This window comes from Epinephelus moara, chromosome 14 (genome assembly GCF_006386435.1).
Source record: "Epinephelus moara isolate mb chromosome 14, YSFRI_EMoa_1.0, whole genome shotgun sequence".
In the NCBI taxonomy this organism is placed as follows: domain Eukaryota; kingdom Metazoa; phylum Chordata; class Actinopteri; order Perciformes; family Serranidae; genus Epinephelus; species Epinephelus moara.
Window position 1 is genome coordinate 4,917,663 of NC_065519.1, and position 22,117 is coordinate 4,939,779.

Consider the following 22,117-nt stretch of genomic DNA (forward strand, 5'->3'; position numbering starts at 1 on the left):
CACACTGACTGTGTGTGTGTTTCTGCTTCACTGACAGTATGTGTGCTGATATCAGCTCTCTGCACTCTGTGTATGTGTGCGCGTGTGTGTGCTTGTACATGCTACATAGTGAGGACCAACCCCCCTGCATTTTAGCGATAGAGTGAGGACACTTTTGCAAAGTGAGGACATTTTGGCCGGTCCTCACTTTTTAAAAGGCCTGTTTTAGGGTTAAGACTTGGTTTTAGGGTTCAGGTGAGAATTAGGTTTAGGTTAAAAAAACAAGAGAGAGCTTCGAGGGGCATGGTCTCCCGGGGACTGGTAGCATGGGAATACTTAAATATGTCCTTCTATGAGCCCTGATAGGGGTTTTAAGAGCCCCATCAACATTAGAATAATTAAAATTTTGGCTAAAATCTGAGGGTACTTGCTCACCGCACATGTGGGGCAACTGAAACTTTGTTTTTATTAATGATGCTCCTGTCCCTCAGGGTCTCTGGAGAAATAACCTGGCGACTGCTGATGAGATTTATGAGATAAGAAAATAGATAAATAGGTCAATGAATACACAGGGTAAGGAGTCAGGTAATGCATTATGTCAACGAGGGTCCTCACAAAGATAGAAGTACAAGAATGTGTGTGTGTGTTATGGCAGGAGAACAGTTAATGTTCCCACAGTTCTCGTCTGTACAGCAGAAACGAGGATAAATTAATCAGAGACTGGTGATCTGATCGCTGCAGCTCCACCCGTCTGATTCTTCATAAGGACACAGAAAATAATAAACCGACCTTCATGTTGGAAGTACAGAGAGTTTATTTTGTTGAACTCACAAAACAAAAAGAGCTTCAACTGTTTTGTTTTCATAGAAAAAAAAAATCATCTTAACTTTTTATTTTTTATTTACCTGCATGAATCAAAGCCACAAATTATCTGTGATCGGTTCGAACAACTTTCTTCTTCTTCTGCTGTTTTTATTGAAATAAACCAATGAGATCAAGCAGCAACTTCCACGGCTGACGAGTGAGGCCAATGCTGAAGTGCCAAAAACTGCAGTTCGCTGACTGGCCACTTGAGGCTGGCTCCAAAACAGACCAAATCCCCACAGACCTCCATGTTAAAATGTCCAACTTTACAGCTAAAATAAACATGTTTACAGCCTGGTACAGAAACAGTTTTGGTGTCTATGGTTTATTTCATCATTCATGACAACTGTTATTAAGGCTTAAAGTTCTGCATAATGAACGGCGTGGCCACTTTGACTGACAGGCTGAAAGACAGAATCATTCCAACAGATGTTTTTGACGACTGTCATCAACACTGAAAGGAACAGGACCTGCATGCAGAAAAAAAAAAGAGCCTACAAACACTGACCTTAACCACGGAACATTAATATTAACGCACACTGACTTACCATTAAATTGTAACGTTACTGTTTAGCTGGGAGAATACTACAATCAAAAACGGTTTTGTGATGTTACGTTAACTGAGTTAGCTAAATTTCATCTGCTAGCTTTCGAGCGATCAGCACATCGAGACGACTAACATGATAACCACCGTATTATTGCAGCTATGCTAACCACACACTTTAACATTAACCTACACACTGTAATGTTAACTTAAACCAATGCTACAATAACATTACAAGGTTAACGTTACTCCTCTTATATGTAATATTTACCAAATATGGACATGTATGCTGTTAGCTAACGTCACTAAATTGACTTTAAAACTTACCTCTGAAGTTTACCTCGAGTTATGGAAGCTAACTTTGTTAGCGGCAATTTAGCACAGCAAAGTCGGTGGCTCCCTCAGTCAGATCCACCCTCTCGTCCAAATATTTGCATGTCTGGCTCCAGAAATCCAAGATGGCGACGGCCAAAATGCCAAACTCGAGGCTTCAAAACCGCAGTCCACAAACCAATGGGTGACGTCACGATGGCTACTTCCATTATTTTTTACAGTCTATGATGCAATCATGTGACTCTTATGATATGCATTTAGAAGGATGCTATGATCACTGGTGTCGAATTTATATTACCTACCTACGAGGTCAACTGTTCCAGGAGGTCTGGTGAAACAAAAACCTGAGTTGTGGCTAAAAACACGTAGACGTTGCCACAGAAGTTTGTAATTGTATCCAACTCAAGGCATTTTTAACACAACACTATTGTTGATGTTTGACGTAGCTGACGAAGGTTTTTGATCCACATTTGCTGCCGTTTTTTTTGCTTCTCCATTTTATATCTTACTATTTTCGGGGTTTCAGGTGGTTTTTGCTTTTCCCCGATTTTATCTGCTGCAACAGCCGTAAACAGCGCAAATTATAGTCATGTGTGTATTGTTGGTAGTCTTTGCCTCCACTTAGCTGCCTGCCATCTGGACAGCGCATTGATGTATAACATCATAGACAAAGAAGCAATTACAAATTGAGCACAAACACAAACACATTACAGCTGACTGCAGAGAGATTTCAAAGTAAAAGTTTATTAAAAACATGTATTTACAGTCTGACAACACTGAACAGTGTTATTAAAGCAAAGTGTGACATCATCAAATCATCAGCCTGTTAGAATAAAGATGATGATGATGATGTTTGTCTTTTCTTCCTAGAAAACATCATCAGAGGAGGACTCTGTGTCTGCAGCTGCACTGACCTCCTCCATTACCTCCTCCTCCTCCTCTTCCTCTTCTTCCTCCTGTGGTGTGATGGAGAGCAGGTGAACGTCCACCCTCCCGCCTCCTCCCTGCTGCTGCTCGGCTGCAGAAACAAACACATCAGCTGTAGATTATATTTACTCATTAAATGTGAATTACATTTAAGTACAACCAGCTGATTATAATAAATCAAACACTTTCCAGACAGAAAACACAAGTAACTTTTCTAACAGCTTCTGTGAACGCATCAGTGTTCACATGTTTACAGTCCTGTCAGTCTCCACAGACCAAACTGAGAGAAAGAGAAGTTTATAGATGTAACTGACTGACACACACACACACACACACACACACACACAGTGTCAGAGTGTGTGAATGGAGGCAGTGTGAGCTGCTGATGGAGGGTTTGGGTAAAAACACTGAGCTCAGTGTGTGTGCGTGTGTGTGTGTGTGTGTGTGTGCGTGTGTGCGTGTGTGTGTGTGTGTGTGTGTGAAACATGAGAGTAAGTAAACACACACCCAGCAGCTCTCAGTGTGTGGTTCCTCTCAGAGAACCTCAGTGTGTTTTCGGTTCTCACAGATTCACTGTGAGAACAAACATCAGTCAGAGAGGAGCCAGCGGCCATGTTGGAGGTCTGCTCCTCTCACACTGACTCTGACTATCAGGAGTCATATCACGCTTCACACAAACTCAGCTCTGATTTGAACTGGATTAAAAAAAACAAAAAAACCAATCCACTGCTGCTGCGTGAATATGAGTATATATAAACAGCTGGTTTGTGCCATTAAAAGCTCAGACCTTGGAGAACCCAGTTCAGTTTCCAGGAGAAAATGTTGGCATTTCTGCAAACTACAAATACGTTACATTTGTACGTTTCATACTAACAACTAAAGTGAGCTGACTTTGTCACCTGGAGGTCGAGAGGACGGTGGATGGTGTAACACCCAGGAGAGACGCCTGCCAAGCTGCAGACCACTGTTGATGACCAACAAACAACAAAACCTGCTGCTTTTTAGAGAGCGTGTCAGAGAGCATTTTGCAGGTTGCAAAAACGCGAGGCTCATTGCACTGCCTTTTTCTTTTTTTAAAATTGAATACCACTTGTAAAAAAAATCAACTCTTGCTGCACCTTTTCATTATTGCCAGGCAACCACCCCATCACCTCCTCACCCTGACCTTTCCATTTATTTTATTGTATTTATCCTGCAGTAATCAGTGTGTAGTTGCTGACATGTTGAGGCAGAGCGTACTGTCTGTAGCTCTGGTTGAGGGTGAGAGGCTGTCAGCAGATAAACAGAGATCTGTGTGGGTACATGAGACCCTAAAAAAGAGGGTTTTCCTTCAAAAACAAAAGCACATAGTTAGGTTTAGGAAAAAAGAACAGGGTTTGGCTTTATAATCTTACAGGACGTGAACACTGCTCTCCCGGGTGAAAGTCACAGTAAGTTGGACCCATCCCCCACTCCCACTCTCCCTACTGGGACTTTCGCTGCCTTAACTTTAGTTCTTGTCCCGCCACGTTTCCCAAGTCTTTCCGAATGCTGTTAAACTATAACGGCAACCGATCTTGCCAAAGCTTCACTCTCATTAAAAACAATTACAGAAAGGTGCCTGCTAAAATAATTTCTGTGTGATCAGAAGTTTAGTGAGTCATTGCTGTGCTTCCAGCAGAGACGGTACCACCAAAACCAGGTACTTTAAGCCAAAACATGACCTTTCTTAACTATAACCAAAAGATTTTTGTACTTAAATCTGAACACACATTAACCACAGCATTGTTGAAATTTAAAGTTTCAACGTATTTGCTACGTAAATATAACGTTATCTGAGGTTTGCAGAAACGTGCAATACCAATGTGGAGGAAAACATGCTAAAACATTTCATGTATGTATATCATGTTCATCATCATCATGTTTCAGGTCCTCATGTATGTCATCATTTATTCACTCACCCTGTTCCTGCTTTTATCCACGAAACTACTGTCACACCTCACACAGGAAACTCTTCTTATTTGTACTTTTTGAAAAATAAAAACAGGTGGATGGAACCCAGTTTCTGGTTAGTGATGAACTCTCAGAGAATGGTCTGTCTCCATCTCTGCAGCTTTTCAGCCTCTTCTAGCTCCTAGTTTTAGTTTTGCAGCACATTTCCTGTTTGGTTCAGAAAAAGCTCTGATCATTATGTTGATCTGTGACTACTGGGTGTGGAAATAATAATAATAATAATATTATCAGTTCATCAGATGATCAAATACCAGATGTTTAGTTTACAGACTGAAACCTGAAGTGTCATTAAAATGTCTGATGTTCAAACAAAACCAGTTCAATAAACCAGGACACTGATGTCAGTTCAGCCAGTAACGTCACCTTATAACAGCTGCTCCCTCCTCATCCTCACATTCATCTGATGTCAGATCAGCCTGAAGAAATGACTTCTGTTCAGTCTGTTGGGTTATTAATAACATTAATAATAATAATCAGAGCATGAGACTGCTCTGTTATTCCTGCCTTTAAATAAAAACCTCTCTCCTCCTGTTGCTCTCATCGCTCTCTGCGTCTCCTTGGCAACACAGTAACAACACGTCCCTCCGTTAGCTGGTAGTCACGGTTACCGAGCTCGTTCAAATCACAGAGACAAAGATGACACTGACAGACCTTCAACTTTACACACACACACACACACACACACACACTTATAAATACATGCTCTGAGATTGGCCGCTGATGCGTGATGGCAAACACGCCTGCTTTAACTTCTAACACGTTTCCATGACAACCAGACATTCACTTACATCCATGCACTCTCTCACACCATAAAAAACACTGTGATGCTTCTGGATTATTTGTATTAATGCCTGGATATGACACACTTGTACACGCACGTGTGGATCACAGTTTAAAGTACTTTCACTGTGTTTCATCTCAAACTGGTTTTAATCAAATAAGTTAATAATCAGATCATGACAATGTGATAAATGAGACACAAGCTGGGTCTCAATTCAGAGGCTGCAGCAGTCGATGACCACATTTGAAGACCGATTTTGTCACAGGGGCCAAGGCTGTCCCATCCCGAACACGCCTTCAAATGTGGCCAAAAAAAACCGAGGCCTTCTTTCCCTGAATTTGGGGGGTGAAACTGAGGAGTCCTGCGTGGCTCTGAACCTACCCCAAGATTCACTACGCGCCAGTTACAACTGTTTTTTTTTCTTCCAAAGAATATGGCATCTCTAAACACAACAGAGACGTTCAGTTCAGCTGAGAATACAGAGCCTGCCTGTGTGTGTGTGTGACAGAGACGTTCAGTTCAGCTGAGAATACAGAGCCTGCCTGTGTGTGTGTGTGTAAAGTAAACACTGACACACATCGCTGACTGTGTGTTGTTTCAGTACAGGATCTGTGTGTGTGTGTGTGTGTGTGTGTGTGTGTGTGTATGTGTGAGTTTATTGACTCCACATCCTGACTCTCATCCAGACACACTGATCCCACTGATGCTGCTACTTCCTGTTTACATTCAAACTACACACACTTCACACACTACACCCAGCGCAGAGCGGACCGCTGAACCTCGGGAGAAAACATCAGTCTGAGGAGATGATTAAAGGAACACTTCACCCACAAAATGACCGTGTGTATCAGTTTTCCCTCCACGGTGAGCAGAGAATCCAAAAACAGAGACCACATTTAACAACAGCAAAGTTATATTAAAACTTCTGGGTTAATTTGTTAAAGGTTAATTTGGATTTAGTCCAATATTATTTATATAGCCCAAAATCACACAACACAAACAAACAATTGGTGGAGGCAGCTGTAGACCAGCAGCTCCTGTGTTCAGGGAGGTAAAATGAGTGTTTTAATCAATGACATCTGGCTTTGAAGAGAGAATAGACAAGTTTCACTTTCAGATCAGTTTTAAATAGTAAAGTTTTCTATGTAAAAGTCATGTGTTTGTGAAATACTGAGCGTACAACTGGATAAATGAGACTTGGACTATACTGCACGAGTTGTGTGAGAGTTTGTAAACGGATGGTTTTATAGTTTTCTGTTGTTAAACGTGGTCACTGTTTACTTCAATTCATGAGGAAAATTTGTTTAGTTTTTTTGGATTCTCTGTTCACCGTGGAAGGCACGACAGAAAAACAAAGTTTTCTCCATGAATTCAACAGAACACATAGTCAGTAACTGATAAACAAATGATCATTTAGTGGCTGAAGTATTCCTTTATTAACCTCTGGGCCAATGTTAGCAGCTAACTATGCTACAAAAGGCTAAAATGCAAGCTGTGTCTCAATTCAGGGTCTGCAGCCTTCGAAGGGCTGTATTCAAAGACCGATTGCGTCAAATCGGCACCACCAAAACTGTGACATTTTGAAGGCTCCTTCAAATGCGGCCGAGCAATGCAGCCCTCTTTCCCAGAATTTGGAGGATGCAATGTATGAATCCTTCATGGCCCAGCCTATCCCAAGATGCACTGCGCGCCAGTGACGATTAAATATTAAGTTAACTAACAGTTGTTAACTAGCGAACAGTTAACTGTTGTTAACATGACTATGAGCTAAAAGCACACAGCTGAAACAATCTTAATTTAATAAGTTTACCTGAAAACAGTCCATCAGCCTGAAATATATCAAACAGCGGTGTCTCCGGCAGTTAATCATCTCATGTATCAAATAAAAAAAAATATATATATAATAACAATCTCTGGGTCCATGATTTAGGGCTGACTAACTTACTAAATTACTCCTTCTTTCATCAAGGGCAGCAGGTCCCATTTTGGATACCGTTCGGTTTGGCTGATGCGCTCTTCAAAGGACGTGGCCGACGTTGACCGCGAAGGCCGCATACTTCAAAGGCTGCAGCCCCTGAATTGAGACACAGCTGTAGTTTATCATTAAGTGTCAGATTTGAGCTAAAGTTACATCATCAGCTGCACCATTAAAGGACTGAAGTACTGCTTTACAGAGAAAGAAGTAAAAAAATATTTATGTAAAATGATGTTGAGTTTTTCCTGACTTTTATTATGGTGTAGTAATGAAACACGTGTCCTCCTCTTCAGACCTGAAACTCCTTCACGAGACATGTGGGGACATTACACTTACTTTGTAGGAACTATTTTCCTTCTACTGAACAACACCCACTAATTGTATCACCACACAGAAGGAAGCATGCATCTTCTGTTAGCTCACCTAGCACCACTGAGCTGGCCAAAGTTACAGCTCAGCCGACGAGGACGCCATTAAAGTTTACATCTCACACTGTCACGAGCACGAGCCTCACGTCCATGAGTAAATGCAGGCTTCCTTCTGCGCGGTGACACAGTTGCCAGGTGTAGTTCAGTAGATATAAAATAGTTCCTACATGAAGCTGTTCACAACAAGGTCTGTGGATTATCTTGAGTGACTGAGTCATTTTTGAAATAGTTTTATGGCGCTTTGAGCACCACAAGCTGAGTTTCATTATACTGGAGAGAAGGCAGACGTCTCTACAGCTGATATCTCCAACACTCTGCAACTCACACCAAAACTATCTAGACTGATATACAGCACTACAGGTAAAAGAAAACATGTGTTTTTGATTTTGGGGTGAACTGTCCCTTTAAGACACACAACATGTAAATAACACAGTAGAGCTGAAACATAGTTATGATGAATTTATAACCAATAAACCAAAATATCAGCTGATAACTGATGAAATCTGAGGAAACTCTGCTGTTATTGTTGTAATGAAGACTATTTTAGCACACACACACACACACACACACACACACACACACACACACACACACACACACACACACACACACAGTGTAACAATACACTGAAGCAGCTCAGTCAGTATAAACATTACCATGTATGGAGAGCTGGTGACAGAGCGGCTGCAGTCAGTGTGGAGCTGTTCACACACACACACACACATACACAATGTTTTCACCGTGTGTGTGTGTGTGTGTTTTTAATGAGTGTCTTTGCTTTATGTACATATATATATATAAAACGACTATACAAGTAGTTATTGCTATAAATCAAAGTTAATATCAAAGCACCCAGAGACCAGTCTGAATCTCTGAGTCCTGACCAGTGAAACCAGTGGAACTGACTGGGAGAGACACACACTGATGGAATGAGTCAGTAACAAGGGAACTATTGAACAGACAGACAGTGAGTGGTGGAGACACAGCGCCCTCTGGTGGTCATATACAAACACTGTGTGGACAAAAGCATGTGGACGACCTACTTTAAAAGGACACCATCACTGAGCTTCTTACCTGTTTGTCTGTGGATTGGTCTGACAGCAACAACCTGAACACACACACACACACACACACATACACACAGAGTCAGTTGATTTCACTTCACACACACACATACACACAGAGTCAGTTGATTTCACTTCACTAAGTAAGCAGTGTCTCAGTGTGTGTGTCTCAGTGAGTTTGTCACCTGTCCCGCTGTGTGTGTGTCCTCCAGGTGTGGAGGAGGAGACAGTGTCAGGTCAGTCTGGAGGTCAGAGGTCAGCGTACCGACTGGCTCCATCGTCAGGTCCTGATTGGTTGCTCCTAAACTGCCCTCTGACACATCTGTTAGAAACAGGGTTACATTAAAGCCTAGTTCACATTACACGATTTCACCGCGATTTTGACATCGCAGAGGATCTTGAGAGCCACCTTGGGTCGGAGGTGAGCCGGCAGATAGTCTGCCACGATGAGTCCTCATGTGTGAACAAGCCTACGAGCAAGTCGCCCCCTCGTCTGCGACTGGGACTGGATATCTGGCATGCTAGAAAACTGTGTGAAACGACTGACAAAGAGCATCAGCCAATGAGAGGCGGGATACGTCCCACGTCAGCACGCAGGAGGATGGAAGAAATGTGAGGAGGACAAGCTGCAGGGTTGCCAGGTCTGCTTATGAGCCGACCTGGCTTATGGGCTTGTTTCTAAAGTGGAGTTGCTTCTTTGGGCTTGCTCTCTAAACATCACCTTTCTATATATATATGTATCCGTCGCTTCTTTTGGGCTTGTTTCCATAGAGAAGAAAAGAATCTGTTTAAAAACTACCAGTGTACCTGCAGACACAGTCTGAATCTAATGGAACATAAAATATATATTCAAATGTTGTGACATTAATGAATGTGTGAAGTGAAGCCCTCAGCTGTGTCTGAAGGCAGTCGTACCTGCACACTGACTGATCTGTCCAGGTGAGGTTTGATCCCGTTGGCCTGCTGTACTCTTGCTGTAGCTCTTGGGATTTGTAGTTCTGTGAGGTTTTGTGGTCCAGTCGTCTCTCACCTCACCCACGCTCACCTCCTCCTCCTGATCCCTCCCCCAGGCGCCCTGAGGTCACAGCAGGTTACAGTTTACACAGAGATCGCTACAACGTCCCTTCTTTATGTCGCGTTCACTTTTTTATATAGCGCAAAATGAGGGCAGAGTCAAGCTGCACCATCCATCCATATTCATCCGTTCATCCGGGGCCGGCTCACAGGGGCAGCAGGCCAAGCAAAGCACCCCAGACGTCCCTCTCCCCAGCAACGCTTTCCAGCTCCTCCTGGGGGACCCTAAGGTGTTCCCAGGCCAGATGAGATATGTAATCCCTCCAGCGTGTTCTGGGTCTGCCCCGGGGCCTCCTACGAGTTGAACGTGCCTGGAACACCTCTAACAAAAGGCGCCCAGGAAGCATCCGGATCAGATGCCCAAACCACCTAAACTGACCCCTTTCGAGTCCGAGCTCCCTCCTGATGTCCGAGCTCCTCACCCTATCTCTAAGGCTGAGCCCAGACACGCCACGGAGGAAACTCATTGCGGCTGCTTGTATCTGCGATCTCATTCTTTAGGTCACTACCCAGAGCTCATGACCATATGTGAGGGTTCAAGAAGCGACAGAGTTCAAGTATCTCGGGTCTTGTTCATGAGTGAGGATGGATCATGCCGCTCCAGTGTGTGATTTTAGGCAGCACGCCTTTTTTGCTGGCAAAAGAGGTGTGAAGGGTGTGACATGTAATACAACAGCATCCGACTGTAGTCTGACATATAAGATTCGTGTTGGCAGCACTTAATGACATGGCAAAAACAATCATTCACAGTCTCTATTATATAGCAGCTGATCTTATCCTCTGCTCCGAGGGTAAAGAGCTCCTGGACCTCACTGTTCTCCCAATTCGAGGACATTTTTGGCCGCTGTTCTTTTTCTTTGAGTTAGCTGCTAACAGCTACCTCTAAAATTTACCAGCGGTGAGTCACACACACATAACACGTCGTCAAAACGTCAAACCTATTCATTCCTGCTTTCTGCCCCCTTTACACAGATGCTGTTGCTCCCGGCTTAAAGGCGAGGCAACTCTGACACTCCTCTCTGTGTCTGTACCTTTTATACAGAACGGCGAGTCGGAATAATGGCGCGATATTCCTGCCTTGAGCAGGCAGTGCAAACGGGGCTTCTATGTGTATGTGCATGTACCTCTGGTTGTGGCCTCTCTCCTCTGGGTGGGTGTGTGACTCTCTGCTCCATCTTGTTCAGCAGGAGCTCATGACCTCTGACCTGTCCCTCACTGGGGGGGTCAAAGTCCTGCAGGAGGGACAGGAAGTGACCAAACAGACACACAGGAAATACTACAGCCTGTAATATTACTGTCAGTGGTGACAAGTGATTATAAACATGTTCCTCACCATGTCCTGCAGCTCCTGAAGAGAGCTGGAGAAACTGCAGACAGCCTCCTCCTCTGAGGGACAGACAGACAGACAGACAGACAGACAGATGGACAGAGATTCGTGTGAGTTTTTTTTTGTGAAATGCTTCTAAGTTTAGTTTTAAATATTGAGAACAGAAAAGATATCGAAGTGATTATAATGATGCTGATGATGATGATGGTGATGATGATGATGTCGGTGATGAAGATACCTGTCATGGCAGCCAGCTGGTTGACACTGATGAGCAGCTCTCCCTCTGAGATGTGCTTCAGCGCTGCTTCAGTCCCTGCTGTCACTGTACTGGTGCTACTGGTGCTACTGGTGCTGGAGTCCTCTGAGGAGCTGGAGGGGGACGCTGGTCTGGGGTCAGGACCAGGAGGAGGAGGAGGAGGAGGAGGAGGAGACGGGGAGAGAGCAGGAGGGATGGAGGGAAGAGAAGGGGAGGAGAGAGGAGGCTCCTCCTGTGCTACTGACATCACCCTGCAGGAGGAGAGAGCAGTCAGTCATCTCTGGTCCTACATCTCCCACAATGCACCTGGGTGTCATTAGAGTGTATTGGTGTGTACGTACAGAGGCTGCGGGCGTGTATCCAGGTGCTCCTCAGGTCTCTCCTCGTCCAGTGGCAGCTCAGCGTTGCCCCAGGTCAGAGAAGGCGGGGCTTGATGGGCAGCAGGAGGACTTCCTGCTGAGGGGGCGGGCTCAGGGCTGGAGGTCGGCGTGGCTACAGGCTCTGAGGTCACAGTCAGTCAGAGAGAGACAAATCATCATCATCATCATCATCATCATCACAGTTAATAATGCTGATGCTACATGTACACATATAGGTATCATCTGGACTGCTGTCTCACCTGGAGCTGTGATTGGCCGAGGAGACTCCTCATTCAGCAGGCTGGTTGGTTCAGATGGAGGGGGTGTGGTCAGGATTGGTGTCTCCCTGCTGGAAGGTGTGGGGCTGGGTGGAGGCGTCGGTACTGGTGTAGGGACCAGTGGTACTGGTTTGTCCTGGAACAGAACCAGCAGCAGGTTTCAGTTTATGGTCAGAACACACAGACAGACTGAGGACTGAACACTCTGTACCTCCTGATGTGATCCTGGCCCTGGTTCTGGTTCCAGCTCTGGTCCTGGTTCCATGGAGTCTCTCTGTCCCAGCATCAGGGCCACGTGTTCTGCCAGAACCTCATTGACCAGCTGACGGATCAGAGCCGAGTCCACCGACATGTTGGAGTCCACAAACAGCTGCAGACCTCCACCTCCTGCTGCCTCCACTGAACACAGAAACATCTACAGTCAGGTTCTCCTCCTCCACCTCCAAGCCTCAACTCAGGACAACATAACTCTTCACACAACGGACAGCAGCTGTGGAAGAAGTACTCGGATACTTTACTTCAGTAAAAGTATTAATACTCAGTTACAAGTAAAAGTCCTGCATAACTCACACACACAAACACATGCTCATGAAGTCTGACGATGATGAGAACCAAACACCACGCTCTGACTGATCCTTCAGCCTGTCTGCTCACCGATATCTGAGGTGACGCTCTGCTCCCTGGACTCTGATTGGTCTGTGGAGTCGTTCTGGGCGGGGTCAGAGAGAGGGGGGCGGTACATCTCTGAGATCATCCTGGACATGAGCTGCTGCTCCACCCTGACACATCACAAACACAACGTCAGAGGTCACGTTAATATTTTAAAAGTTAAAATGACTGCCAATAATACAGTATGACAGAATTTTCACATCCCTGTGTGTCAAAATGACAGACAACAAGAAAGTCTAACACCACCTCTGTCAGTGTCAGACCAGTTCAGACTGGTTTCTCACCATTCCACCAGACGGTTCTCCAGGGCGTCTGTCTGCGGGTTGAGGCCCGGGATGGAGCCTTGATCCTGGGCAGGGAGGGCAGAGGGCGCCTGTGGAGGGAAGACTGGACCCTGATACAGGACCGGAGGGGGAGACGGACCTCCATCCAACTCCAGCGCCTCCTCACCCACAACACTCACCTCCTCCTGCTGAAGAAAAAGAGGACAAAGAGGATAACGGAGACAAGTGTTATTTTGATGTGGATATGTGTGACAAATATGTACTCTGAGTTTGTCACATCACAGGAAAGTGTGTTATTAACCACCCAGCCAAATTTAAATGATTAAAAAAAAATTGCCAAGTAGCCTATATAACATTAGGTACCAAAACTGTTAAGAAATAAGCAGTAATCTCTGCTCTGATGTGCTTGGGTCATGTTCACTGAAGGAGCTGAGGGAAAGAACAAGCCGCTGCACAGTGACAGCCAGCTAACACTGGCACACAGCACACACCCACAGCAGTGAGCACTAACTGCTAGCGGGCCAGCTAGCTTATTTGGGGCTGATGGACTGAAAGTGTTTCCATGATTGTGGCATTTAACAAAGATGTTTATTCATATATTTACAAGGCTGAAAAAGCTAAGACAGACTGTAGAAGGTAGCAAGCTTTCCACTCACATACACAGGGTGAACACAAAGACACTGGTGCTATACATTGTAATGTCATTAGTAATGCAGGTTTTGGACCAGACAGACAGACCAGCTGATTTAAATTGGTAAAAACACGGAATAAAGCAGTTTCATGCTAAAAAAAAATCTGTGTTTTTCAATGCTGCTTGTTGTGGAGGGGCTGCTAACTACATTAGCTGATTAAATAATGTGAATGTCCCTATCTAGAGCCAGCTAGATCTACAGCTACAGCCTACTGTAGAAACACAGTGGTACAACATGGCGATGGATGAGGACCCGCTGTCTATGTCGATATAAACGTCTCATTCTAAGGTGACAAAAACACAACAATTCTTACTTTCAGGTGATTATACACTAAAGAAAACATACTTATTATATTCCATTTCAATATATCCACCTAAATCCTACACACTGGACCTTTAAATCAATTAATGACACCAACTGATGAACTGAATCAATGCAATAAAAAGAGGATCAATAACACCTGAGGCAGTGACCTTCTCCAGTTTGGACATCCAGGTGGAATATAGAGTTATTATGCTGACTGATAGACAGGCTGTATGTCTGTTTGTCTCCAGCAGGAGGAGCTGTGGGACTGCAGCTGCTTCACACACTCACAGCAGTTCAGACACATACACCAGGAGGAGGAGGAGGAGGAGTAGGAGGAGGAGGGGGAAGGTGATGGTTACCTGGGCAATGTCAGCAACAGACAGAAAGTCAGTTCCAGGGAAAACGTCCTCTTCATTCTCCTCTTCTTCACTCTTCTTCTCGATGATGTCAGCAGGAGGAGGAGGAGGAGGAGGAGGAGGAGAAGGAGGAACTTCACTTGCATCCTGCTGCTCCTCCTGTCAACACAAACACACCTGTCAGTGACCTCTGACCTCCTGATTCCTCTGAGGTTTTTTATGCAACTTCATTTCACCGTTTCAGTGAAACTAGAAAAATAAAGCAGAAACAAATAAATGTGAACAGTCCATGAAAATGATCTACACCGTTAGACAGACTACGACTAAAACTAATTAAAGAAAAAAACTATAATCATCACAGGAGGACAGGTCATTGTGTGTCACGCTTTTTACAACAGTTTACATCTTCAGGTTTAAGCTGATGCTGTTGCTTAGCGACCAGATTCACTCATTCAGTGTGAGGTGTATTGATTCAAACAGAAACTTCTTTAAAGGCCTCAGTGTGAACCAATCAGACCTGTTCTGGAAGAGGAGGTAACCATGGCAACCTCAGTATGACAAGCAGTTTGGTATAGTGGCTGTGATGAGCTGAGCAGCCTGCAGGGGGCGCCAGCAGCACTTCATACAGACTAGCCTGAGGATTCACGGTGCATTCCACCCATCAGTGGTTCCCAACTGGTGGGTCATGATCCAAAAGTGGGTCATGGGTCCATTCTGAATGGACCACAAGGGACTCGCGAATGTGTGGAGTTTGTAAAAAAAACACACTTTATTTTTAAGTACAGTGAATTTCTGGCACAAGCTTTTATGTTGACGCACCATTTCCTGTTGTAGAGTGAGAGAATGGACGGCTACACCACAAAGACAGCAAACTAGCGTGACGACATGAACAAACGCTGAATATATTAAACTGTGTGGACCTTAAACTAATGACTGAGGGGAATCTGGACCCTGTGGCTGGACCAGTTGGGACCTGGATACAGATGAACACAGGGCCCTGTTCACCCCCCGGTGCATAAAGTCAAAATGGTTCAACTGCCACATACACAATTAACTGGATGATGCAGGTAAGGCCCGTAGAGTAAGCACACTAGAGACTTGCAGCAGCCGAGCGCGACCGAGTACAGCCTTCCGCTGCTTAACAACAAGGGTCTGACATCATAACTGCTGCGCTCCATCGACTCTCATGCAGTCGTTTCACATTTGTTCATTTTCAGGCTGGTTTTGTGTCAGACTGATACAAAATGAAGAACATATACTTGTGTGCTTTCTTACACAGGATATCTGTGAGAAATATGGACCTGACTCCAGTGAACTGAGCTCACTCCTCATGGACACTGATACAAGAATCTTAGTCAGGCGTCTGCTGAGTGATGTGGCTCTGTGCTGTTAGCTGTATTACCTCTGAATGTTTTTAATATTGAGTTTATCTTACATATGATTTTTTGTATATTGTTTAGATCCAAATATTTTATTTGTTTGTGTCAATAAAATGGATTTCGAGCTAAATGTCGTGCCTAGTTTTATTATACAACTGGTCATCAGTCACTAGAACGCGCTGTCATCTGTCATTACGGCTTCTGTCAAGCTGTCATCTGTTTGCAGCTCAGTCGATGTGATGTACCTTCCAATGTGCAAAGGATTGTGGGTCAGAAAAGCCAAAAGCATGCTGGCTTGCTTACCGCATGTGACATACTATGTATTGGGACATATTAAATCTTTTCTGGCATACTAAGTAGTATGGTAGTATGGGTACTGGAAGGCACAGTCAGACTCACCTGAGACTGGAGCTCAGGTGCTCCTTCGTCCACAGCAACCATGCTAGACTCTGGAAGAGCTGCAGGTGGTGATGTCACTTCCTGTTGACGCTCAGTGAGACACCTGGAAGAGGAGTCGATCCTGGGACGACCTGAGGAAAGGACAACTTACATATTTAACATTTTAATGTTTGTAATTTTTTAGATTTTATTTTTTCAATTTAATTTTTTTTAAAATAATTTATTATTATCATTATTATTATATTGTTATTATATTTATTTTCTATCATTATTTATATTTTTGAATTTTTAGTAACGTTTTATCATTTTTATTTGCTACATTTTTTAATTCAATTTTGGGTTTTTTTACTTTTTGTTTAATTCAATCTGAGAAACAGCTGCAGACATTCTTTATTTATTAAAGTTACATTTAAGCCAGATTTTATTTTAATATTTCTAATAAAAGTCAGAGAGGACTAACTGAAATCTTAAAAAGACCTATATTTCATAAATGTCTGTTACCGTGCAGGGATTTCTGGGTAATAGAGTCCTTCATGTTAGCTCTGGTTGTTCTCGTTTATTTCATATAAACTGACACTTAAATAAAAAACAATAATGTGCAGATGTTTATTAGTTTACTGACCCAGAGGGATCGCCATGGGAACGGAGAAAGTGTCAGCAGGAGTCACTGAAAGGTCAGTGGGAGTGATGGGAGGAGCCAAACACGTCTGAGTTTTACAGGACTTCACTTTCACACCTGATGGAGACACGGTGAGTCCGTATGTTTTATAACACTGTTCTGCTCTCTGGTGTTTATCGTTTAAATCAATCACCCTCACCTGTGACGCTCTCCACCAGCCGGGGGCGTGGCTTCCTGCCGAGCGGTGAGGCAGGTGAGCTGAAACGCAGGTAGGGACTCTTCTTCAGGGTTCGTCTCAGACCTTCATACGGAGCTCTGCCGTACAGACGAGTCAGGTACGATTCTCTGTCACTCTCCGCCAGCCTATCTGTGGCTCTGTCAGGCTCCGCCCCCTGCAGCTGGGAGCAATGACATCACAGCAATGAGTCGTCACCTGTACGTTAGCGATTAAATCAATTAAATCAATCGATCACAGCAGAGCCCAGACTGACCGCTCTGTGTCCAGATGTCTGTCCTCTGCTTCCTCTCCCCGCCACATTCTTACTTCCTGTTCCTTTGGGCGCGCTCACTGGCCTCCCCCTACCTGTGTGGGCGGAGCTCCCTGCAGCCCCCTGCTGTGATGTCAGTGCAGCATCCTCTGAGGACATCTCAGCCTGAGGACAGGAGGAGGAAAAAGAAGAAGAAAAAAGAAGCAAGAGAAGGATGAAGAAGGAGAAGAGACAATCAAACTGAGATCAAACTTGATCTGAGATATGTGCAGGTGAGAGGAGGTGGCTGAATTTAAATTGAGAGACGGTAACAGTGTTCATAGATTGTCAATTTCATGGCGAATGTTCTTGTTTTTAGGCTGCTGTGTAAAATGTAGTGTTGTCAAAATATTGCTTTATTGAAACATATTGAGTCTGAATATTTGAAACTGTTTTAATCCTCATTTTCTGCAGTATCGATACAGCGGTACCAGCTGCTCTTTTTTCTGTATAATGTCTGCTGTTCTCTGCTATTAACCAAGAAAATAATTTTTAATAATCATTTGAAATTTCATCCCCTTAATGACAATTTTCCTGTGGTATCGAAAATGGTATCAAATATCGATATTTTCATCATCTACACTTTATGAAGTTAGTTTCAACATGAATGCTCGAAATCAATCAATAATTAAGATGATGGGCATTTTGATGGTTTGCAGAAACATGTGAGGAATGGTTGGTACAGATGCTACAAACATTCACAGCTGTGTGTGATGACAGCTGCTCTGCTGGAGACATCGCCGCTGCGACACAGTCGATGAAACTGCACTTCTTCCTCTTTGACATGTTTCTCATTGACAGGTGTAACGAGCAGTGGAGCAGGTACGACTACCGACATGCAAACGGCTCTTTAAGGACATTTCTCCGGCCATTTATGGTGAACTGTGGGAGTGAAGATGAGGCTCGTGCTTGTGCGCCCAGCGACACATGATTTAGATTTATACAACAGATTCAGCCGTATGTGTGGCTTTATAAATAAAGAATGTTTCTGTCTCTGTGTGAACACAGAATCTACACAGTTATATGCATCTAGCTCCAGGCGCTCCAGCACAGGTGTGAACTCACCTGGATGTCTTTGGTTAAAGTGCTGATCCAGGCGTCCACTGTCTTCTTAATCCGAACTTCCTCCGTCCAGTCTCTGTAAAGGACAGAGCACACACACTTACTGATATAGTCTTCTTCTGTGGTGTTTCTGTGGAACGGACAGCTGACAGGCTTCATGTTCTCCTGTGGCTGGTTAGGATGTTCAATTTAGTACACGACTTTCTCCACTAAATTAATACACTCTGAATAACAAGCTCCAGGAATTATCCATGTCCCTGATGAATATCTTGTGTTAATATTAGTTATACACCTTGATGTCTTTACTTCTGACTGAACAATAACCAATCATTTATTGGTGGCAATAAACATTTCATCAATCAAAGGAATGTCGTTAAATAAAATGTAATATTATCTGCACATCATTCACACATCATTTTATGAGTCTAAAAAGATGCTTTTAACATCATTTAACAGATACGAGTGTACGAGGTTCCTCCCTGATATGTTTGTTCTGTGTGGGGAGAAAAAACAGCAGTGAGATGAAAGCATCATCACTGAGGACTGAAAATCTAAAGAAAAGGAAACTGACAGCGTCTCTTCAGTCTGACAGCTGTCAGTCAAAGTGATGTTTGCGTTCAGTTTCACCTCATCACTGCCTGCAGGACGCTCTGAGGCCGCCTGTCAATCAACATCATAAACAAACACACACACACACACACACACACACACACACACACACACACATAACCTCTGACAGAGTGTGTTTGTTTGTCTGCAGCTCTGAACTGACAGCGCTCTGAGTATCTGCTGATGTGTTTCAATAATTAACTGTTTATGGTGACAGCCAAAAAATAAAAATACAATTCAAACTATACTAACTGTAAGTATTTTTTTTACACATTTCAAATCTCTTCTTTATCTCCAGTGTTAGCTACGTCTTTGCAGATTTTAAAGTACTTTTAGCTGCCTGTCGGTAAAAGCTACTGTAACCAAGATAAAGTCAATGTTAGCTTCTTTAGTTACTTAATAAGTACAGTCACATAGCATTAGCTAGACCTACCTGTTAGCACACATAAAAGAAACATTAGGTAGCTACATGTAAGCACACGTTCAGTTAATATTAACTTACAGTGACAGATATAAGGTTAACACAAGATACATAGCAGTCTTTTAGCTAACATTAGCTAACATTTACAGACATAAAGTTAATATAAAATATGTTTTAGTGGACATTTAATTTTTTGGTAACAGCTGGCAGACATTAAGTTAACACAAGATACACAATAATAGTCCTTTAGTTAATGTTAGCTAACAAGGTTAAGATAAAGGGTAATGTTATCCTTTCATTTCCTTTAAAGAGTTAGCATTAACTACACATAGCAAACTGGTAGCTAGCCAGCTACCTCTTAGTAAAGTGTTAGCATTCGTTTTAAAATGATACTAGAAGCTACCATAGAAGTAATAAAGTTAGCTTTTAGTTACCTTTTAGCAGTAAGTCACTGTTAATACCTTAGCATTACCTAGCATTGCCTCCCTGTTAGCACACATAAGGTTAAAGGTTGATTATGTAGAATAATTATTAAAAGCTATAATTTTAAAAAAAATAATACATCCACAGTGCGTTTAGAGGGGTGCAGAATAAAAGTATAGCATTTCCTTGAAAAATTATATTTTGTCTGAATTAAATAATTTTATAAATTTTGACGGGTTCAACAATGACGTCATGTTTACATCGTACCAGCCAATAGCGGCCGGGCATTGCCGGTTGCCAAGTACGGTCTCTATGCTCGGCATGATGGAGTCTGCATGTCCAGCAGCTGCTTTAGAGCCCCGGAGAACGGTGCGTTATCCATCCCAGCAACAGAGTGACCGGAGAAGGGCAAAGACGAGAGTTAATATTGGCAAAGCATTTGCTCGATGGACTCAAATAAAGGATTCCCACGGCATAAGAACGCACGCGGAAATGGCTACTTTTCTCCTCGATCGGTAAGCTAACTCACTTGCTAACTTAGCTAATGTTACCTGTCGGCACTGATGGTCAATTTACTTTTTCAAGATAGATTTACCGCAAGCAGGCTGCGATACTGCTTTATAAACCGTGATTATGTGAGACTGTCTCATGACAATCAGGTATGAGCGGTGCGACGTCAGTGGTAAACAACAGACGTGTAGATCAACAACAGATAACATGGAGTGCAGGAGAGAGCAGGACCATGCAGCGTTTAATGCTTGGAAGTACCGACATTACTTTGATTTTGACTCGGTAAAAAGTGACACAAACATTAGCGTCTGCAGTGCACTCTGCGTGGTAAGAAATGAAGTAGTCGCCAACCCGACGTGGCCCGCAGCGGAACGGGGGCTTGAGCCCGCTTCATGCAGCCACTGATGCCTTCTAGACATCATGATTTCCCAAAACTGAATAAATACCACACATAACATCATATATATATATAGACCTATAGCTAGGCTAATGTTAAATACTGTTGTAAAATGAATTGATTAGTCGAAATTAGTCGTTACCCTGTATGACTCATCACTTGACATGGTGCAGGCTGATGGCTTCACACGCTTGGCATCGAACCTGGCAACCCGACTGCTGGAATTATTTTTTGTAGTTGCGACTACGATCTAGACACACTAGATGGCGATATTCTGCTCATTCTACATAATCAACCTTTAACATAAAGTATGTTAATGTTAGCCATAAGTTAGCGGACAGTAAGTTAGCATTAGCTACCTGTTAGCAGCCATTGCCTCCAGTTGGCAGTTCAGGACCTCCCCAGTTTTGGCTCTCAGCAGAGCCTCCAGGTTCTCCTCCAAAACCTTCTTCTGTCGCTGAACCTGACGGAGAACCAGACCCGCCTCCTCCAACATGGACGGGACCACAGGCCTCCTCTGGACCACCACAGACTGGGACTGCTGGGACAACTGGGGCTGGGTTTGATGGGTCGGACTTTGTTGGGACTGGACTTGTTGGAATTGAGACTGGTTTTGTTGGAGCTCGGTTTGCTGGCATGGGGCATGAGATTGTTGGGATCTGGATTGTTGGTACTGGGAATGAGATTCTTGAGACTGGGATTGTTGGGACTGGGAATGAGATTGATGGGCTGAGGATTCTAAGTGGTTTTGTTGGGACTGAAGCAGGTTTTGTAGGGATCTGGATTGTTGGTATTGGGAATGAGATTCTTGAGACTGGGACTGTTGCAACTGGGAATGAGATCTTTGGGACTGGGATTGTGAGGATTGTAAGTGGTTTTGATGGGATTTGGATTGTTGGGACTGAAGCAGGTTTTCTTGGGATTTGGATTGTTGGGACTGGGATTGTGAGGATTGTAAGTGGTTTTGATGGGATTTGGATTGTTGGGACTGGAGCAGGTTTTCTTGGGATTTGGATTGTTGGGACAAGGAATGAGATTGTTCTGACTGGGAGTGGGATCGTTGGGACTGGGACTTGGATCGTTGGGACTGGGACTTGGACTGTTTGGACTGGGACTTGGATTGTTGGGACTGGGACTTGGATTGTTGGGACTGGGATCGTAAATGGTTTGGATTGGAGTGTGATTCTTGGGACTGAAGCAGATTTTGTTGGGCCTGGTGGTGGTCTGGTCCAGGTCTAATGGTTATCAGAGAGTCTTCTGGCTGTTGGACGATGGAGAGTCAT

At 43.7% G+C, this 22,117-nt stretch overlaps 1 protein-coding gene across 6 annotated transcripts in view; it reads right to left on the reverse strand.

Moving 5' to 3' along the window:
- Positions 1-2,452: 2,452 nt before the first annotated feature.
- Positions 2,453-22,117, reverse strand: part of kiaa0586 (KIAA0586 ortholog) — a 42,924-nt gene continuing 23,259 nt past the window's right edge. For 3 of the 6 annotated variants that reach the window (XM_050061908.1, XM_050061907.1, XM_050061905.1), the window contains exons 11-29: positions 21,194-22,095; positions 18,478-18,550; positions 17,377-17,538; positions 17,085-17,283; positions 16,889-17,002; positions 16,267-16,397; positions 14,492-14,647; positions 13,135-13,322; positions 12,836-12,960; positions 12,393-12,580; positions 12,164-12,317; positions 11,886-12,045; positions 11,527-11,795; positions 11,295-11,347; positions 11,086-11,193; positions 9,803-9,962; positions 9,073-9,209; positions 8,898-8,931; positions 2,453-2,738 (exon numbers count right to left, since the gene is read on the reverse strand). In XM_050061908.1, coding sequence (XP_049917865.1) covers positions 2,587-2,738; positions 8,898-8,931; positions 9,073-9,209; positions 9,803-9,962; positions 11,086-11,193; positions 11,295-11,347; positions 11,527-11,795; positions 11,886-12,045; positions 12,164-12,317; positions 12,393-12,580; positions 12,836-12,960; positions 13,135-13,322; positions 14,492-14,647; positions 16,267-16,397; positions 16,889-17,002; positions 17,085-17,283; positions 17,377-17,538; positions 18,478-18,550; positions 21,194-22,095 — 3,465 coding nt within the window. In that variant the 3' untranslated portion in view covers positions 2,453-2,586. Of the gene's footprint in view, positions 2,739-7,365; positions 7,495-8,897; positions 8,932-9,072; positions 9,210-9,802; positions 9,963-11,085; positions 11,194-11,294; positions 11,348-11,526; positions 11,796-11,885; positions 12,046-12,163; positions 12,318-12,392; positions 12,581-12,835; positions 12,961-13,134; positions 13,323-14,491; positions 14,648-16,266; positions 16,398-16,888; positions 17,003-17,084; positions 17,284-17,376; positions 17,539-18,477; positions 18,551-21,193; positions 22,096-22,117 lie in introns of all 6 variants that reach the window. The other 3 variants (XM_050061910.1, XM_050061909.1, XM_050061911.1) reach the window with 3 other exon arrangements.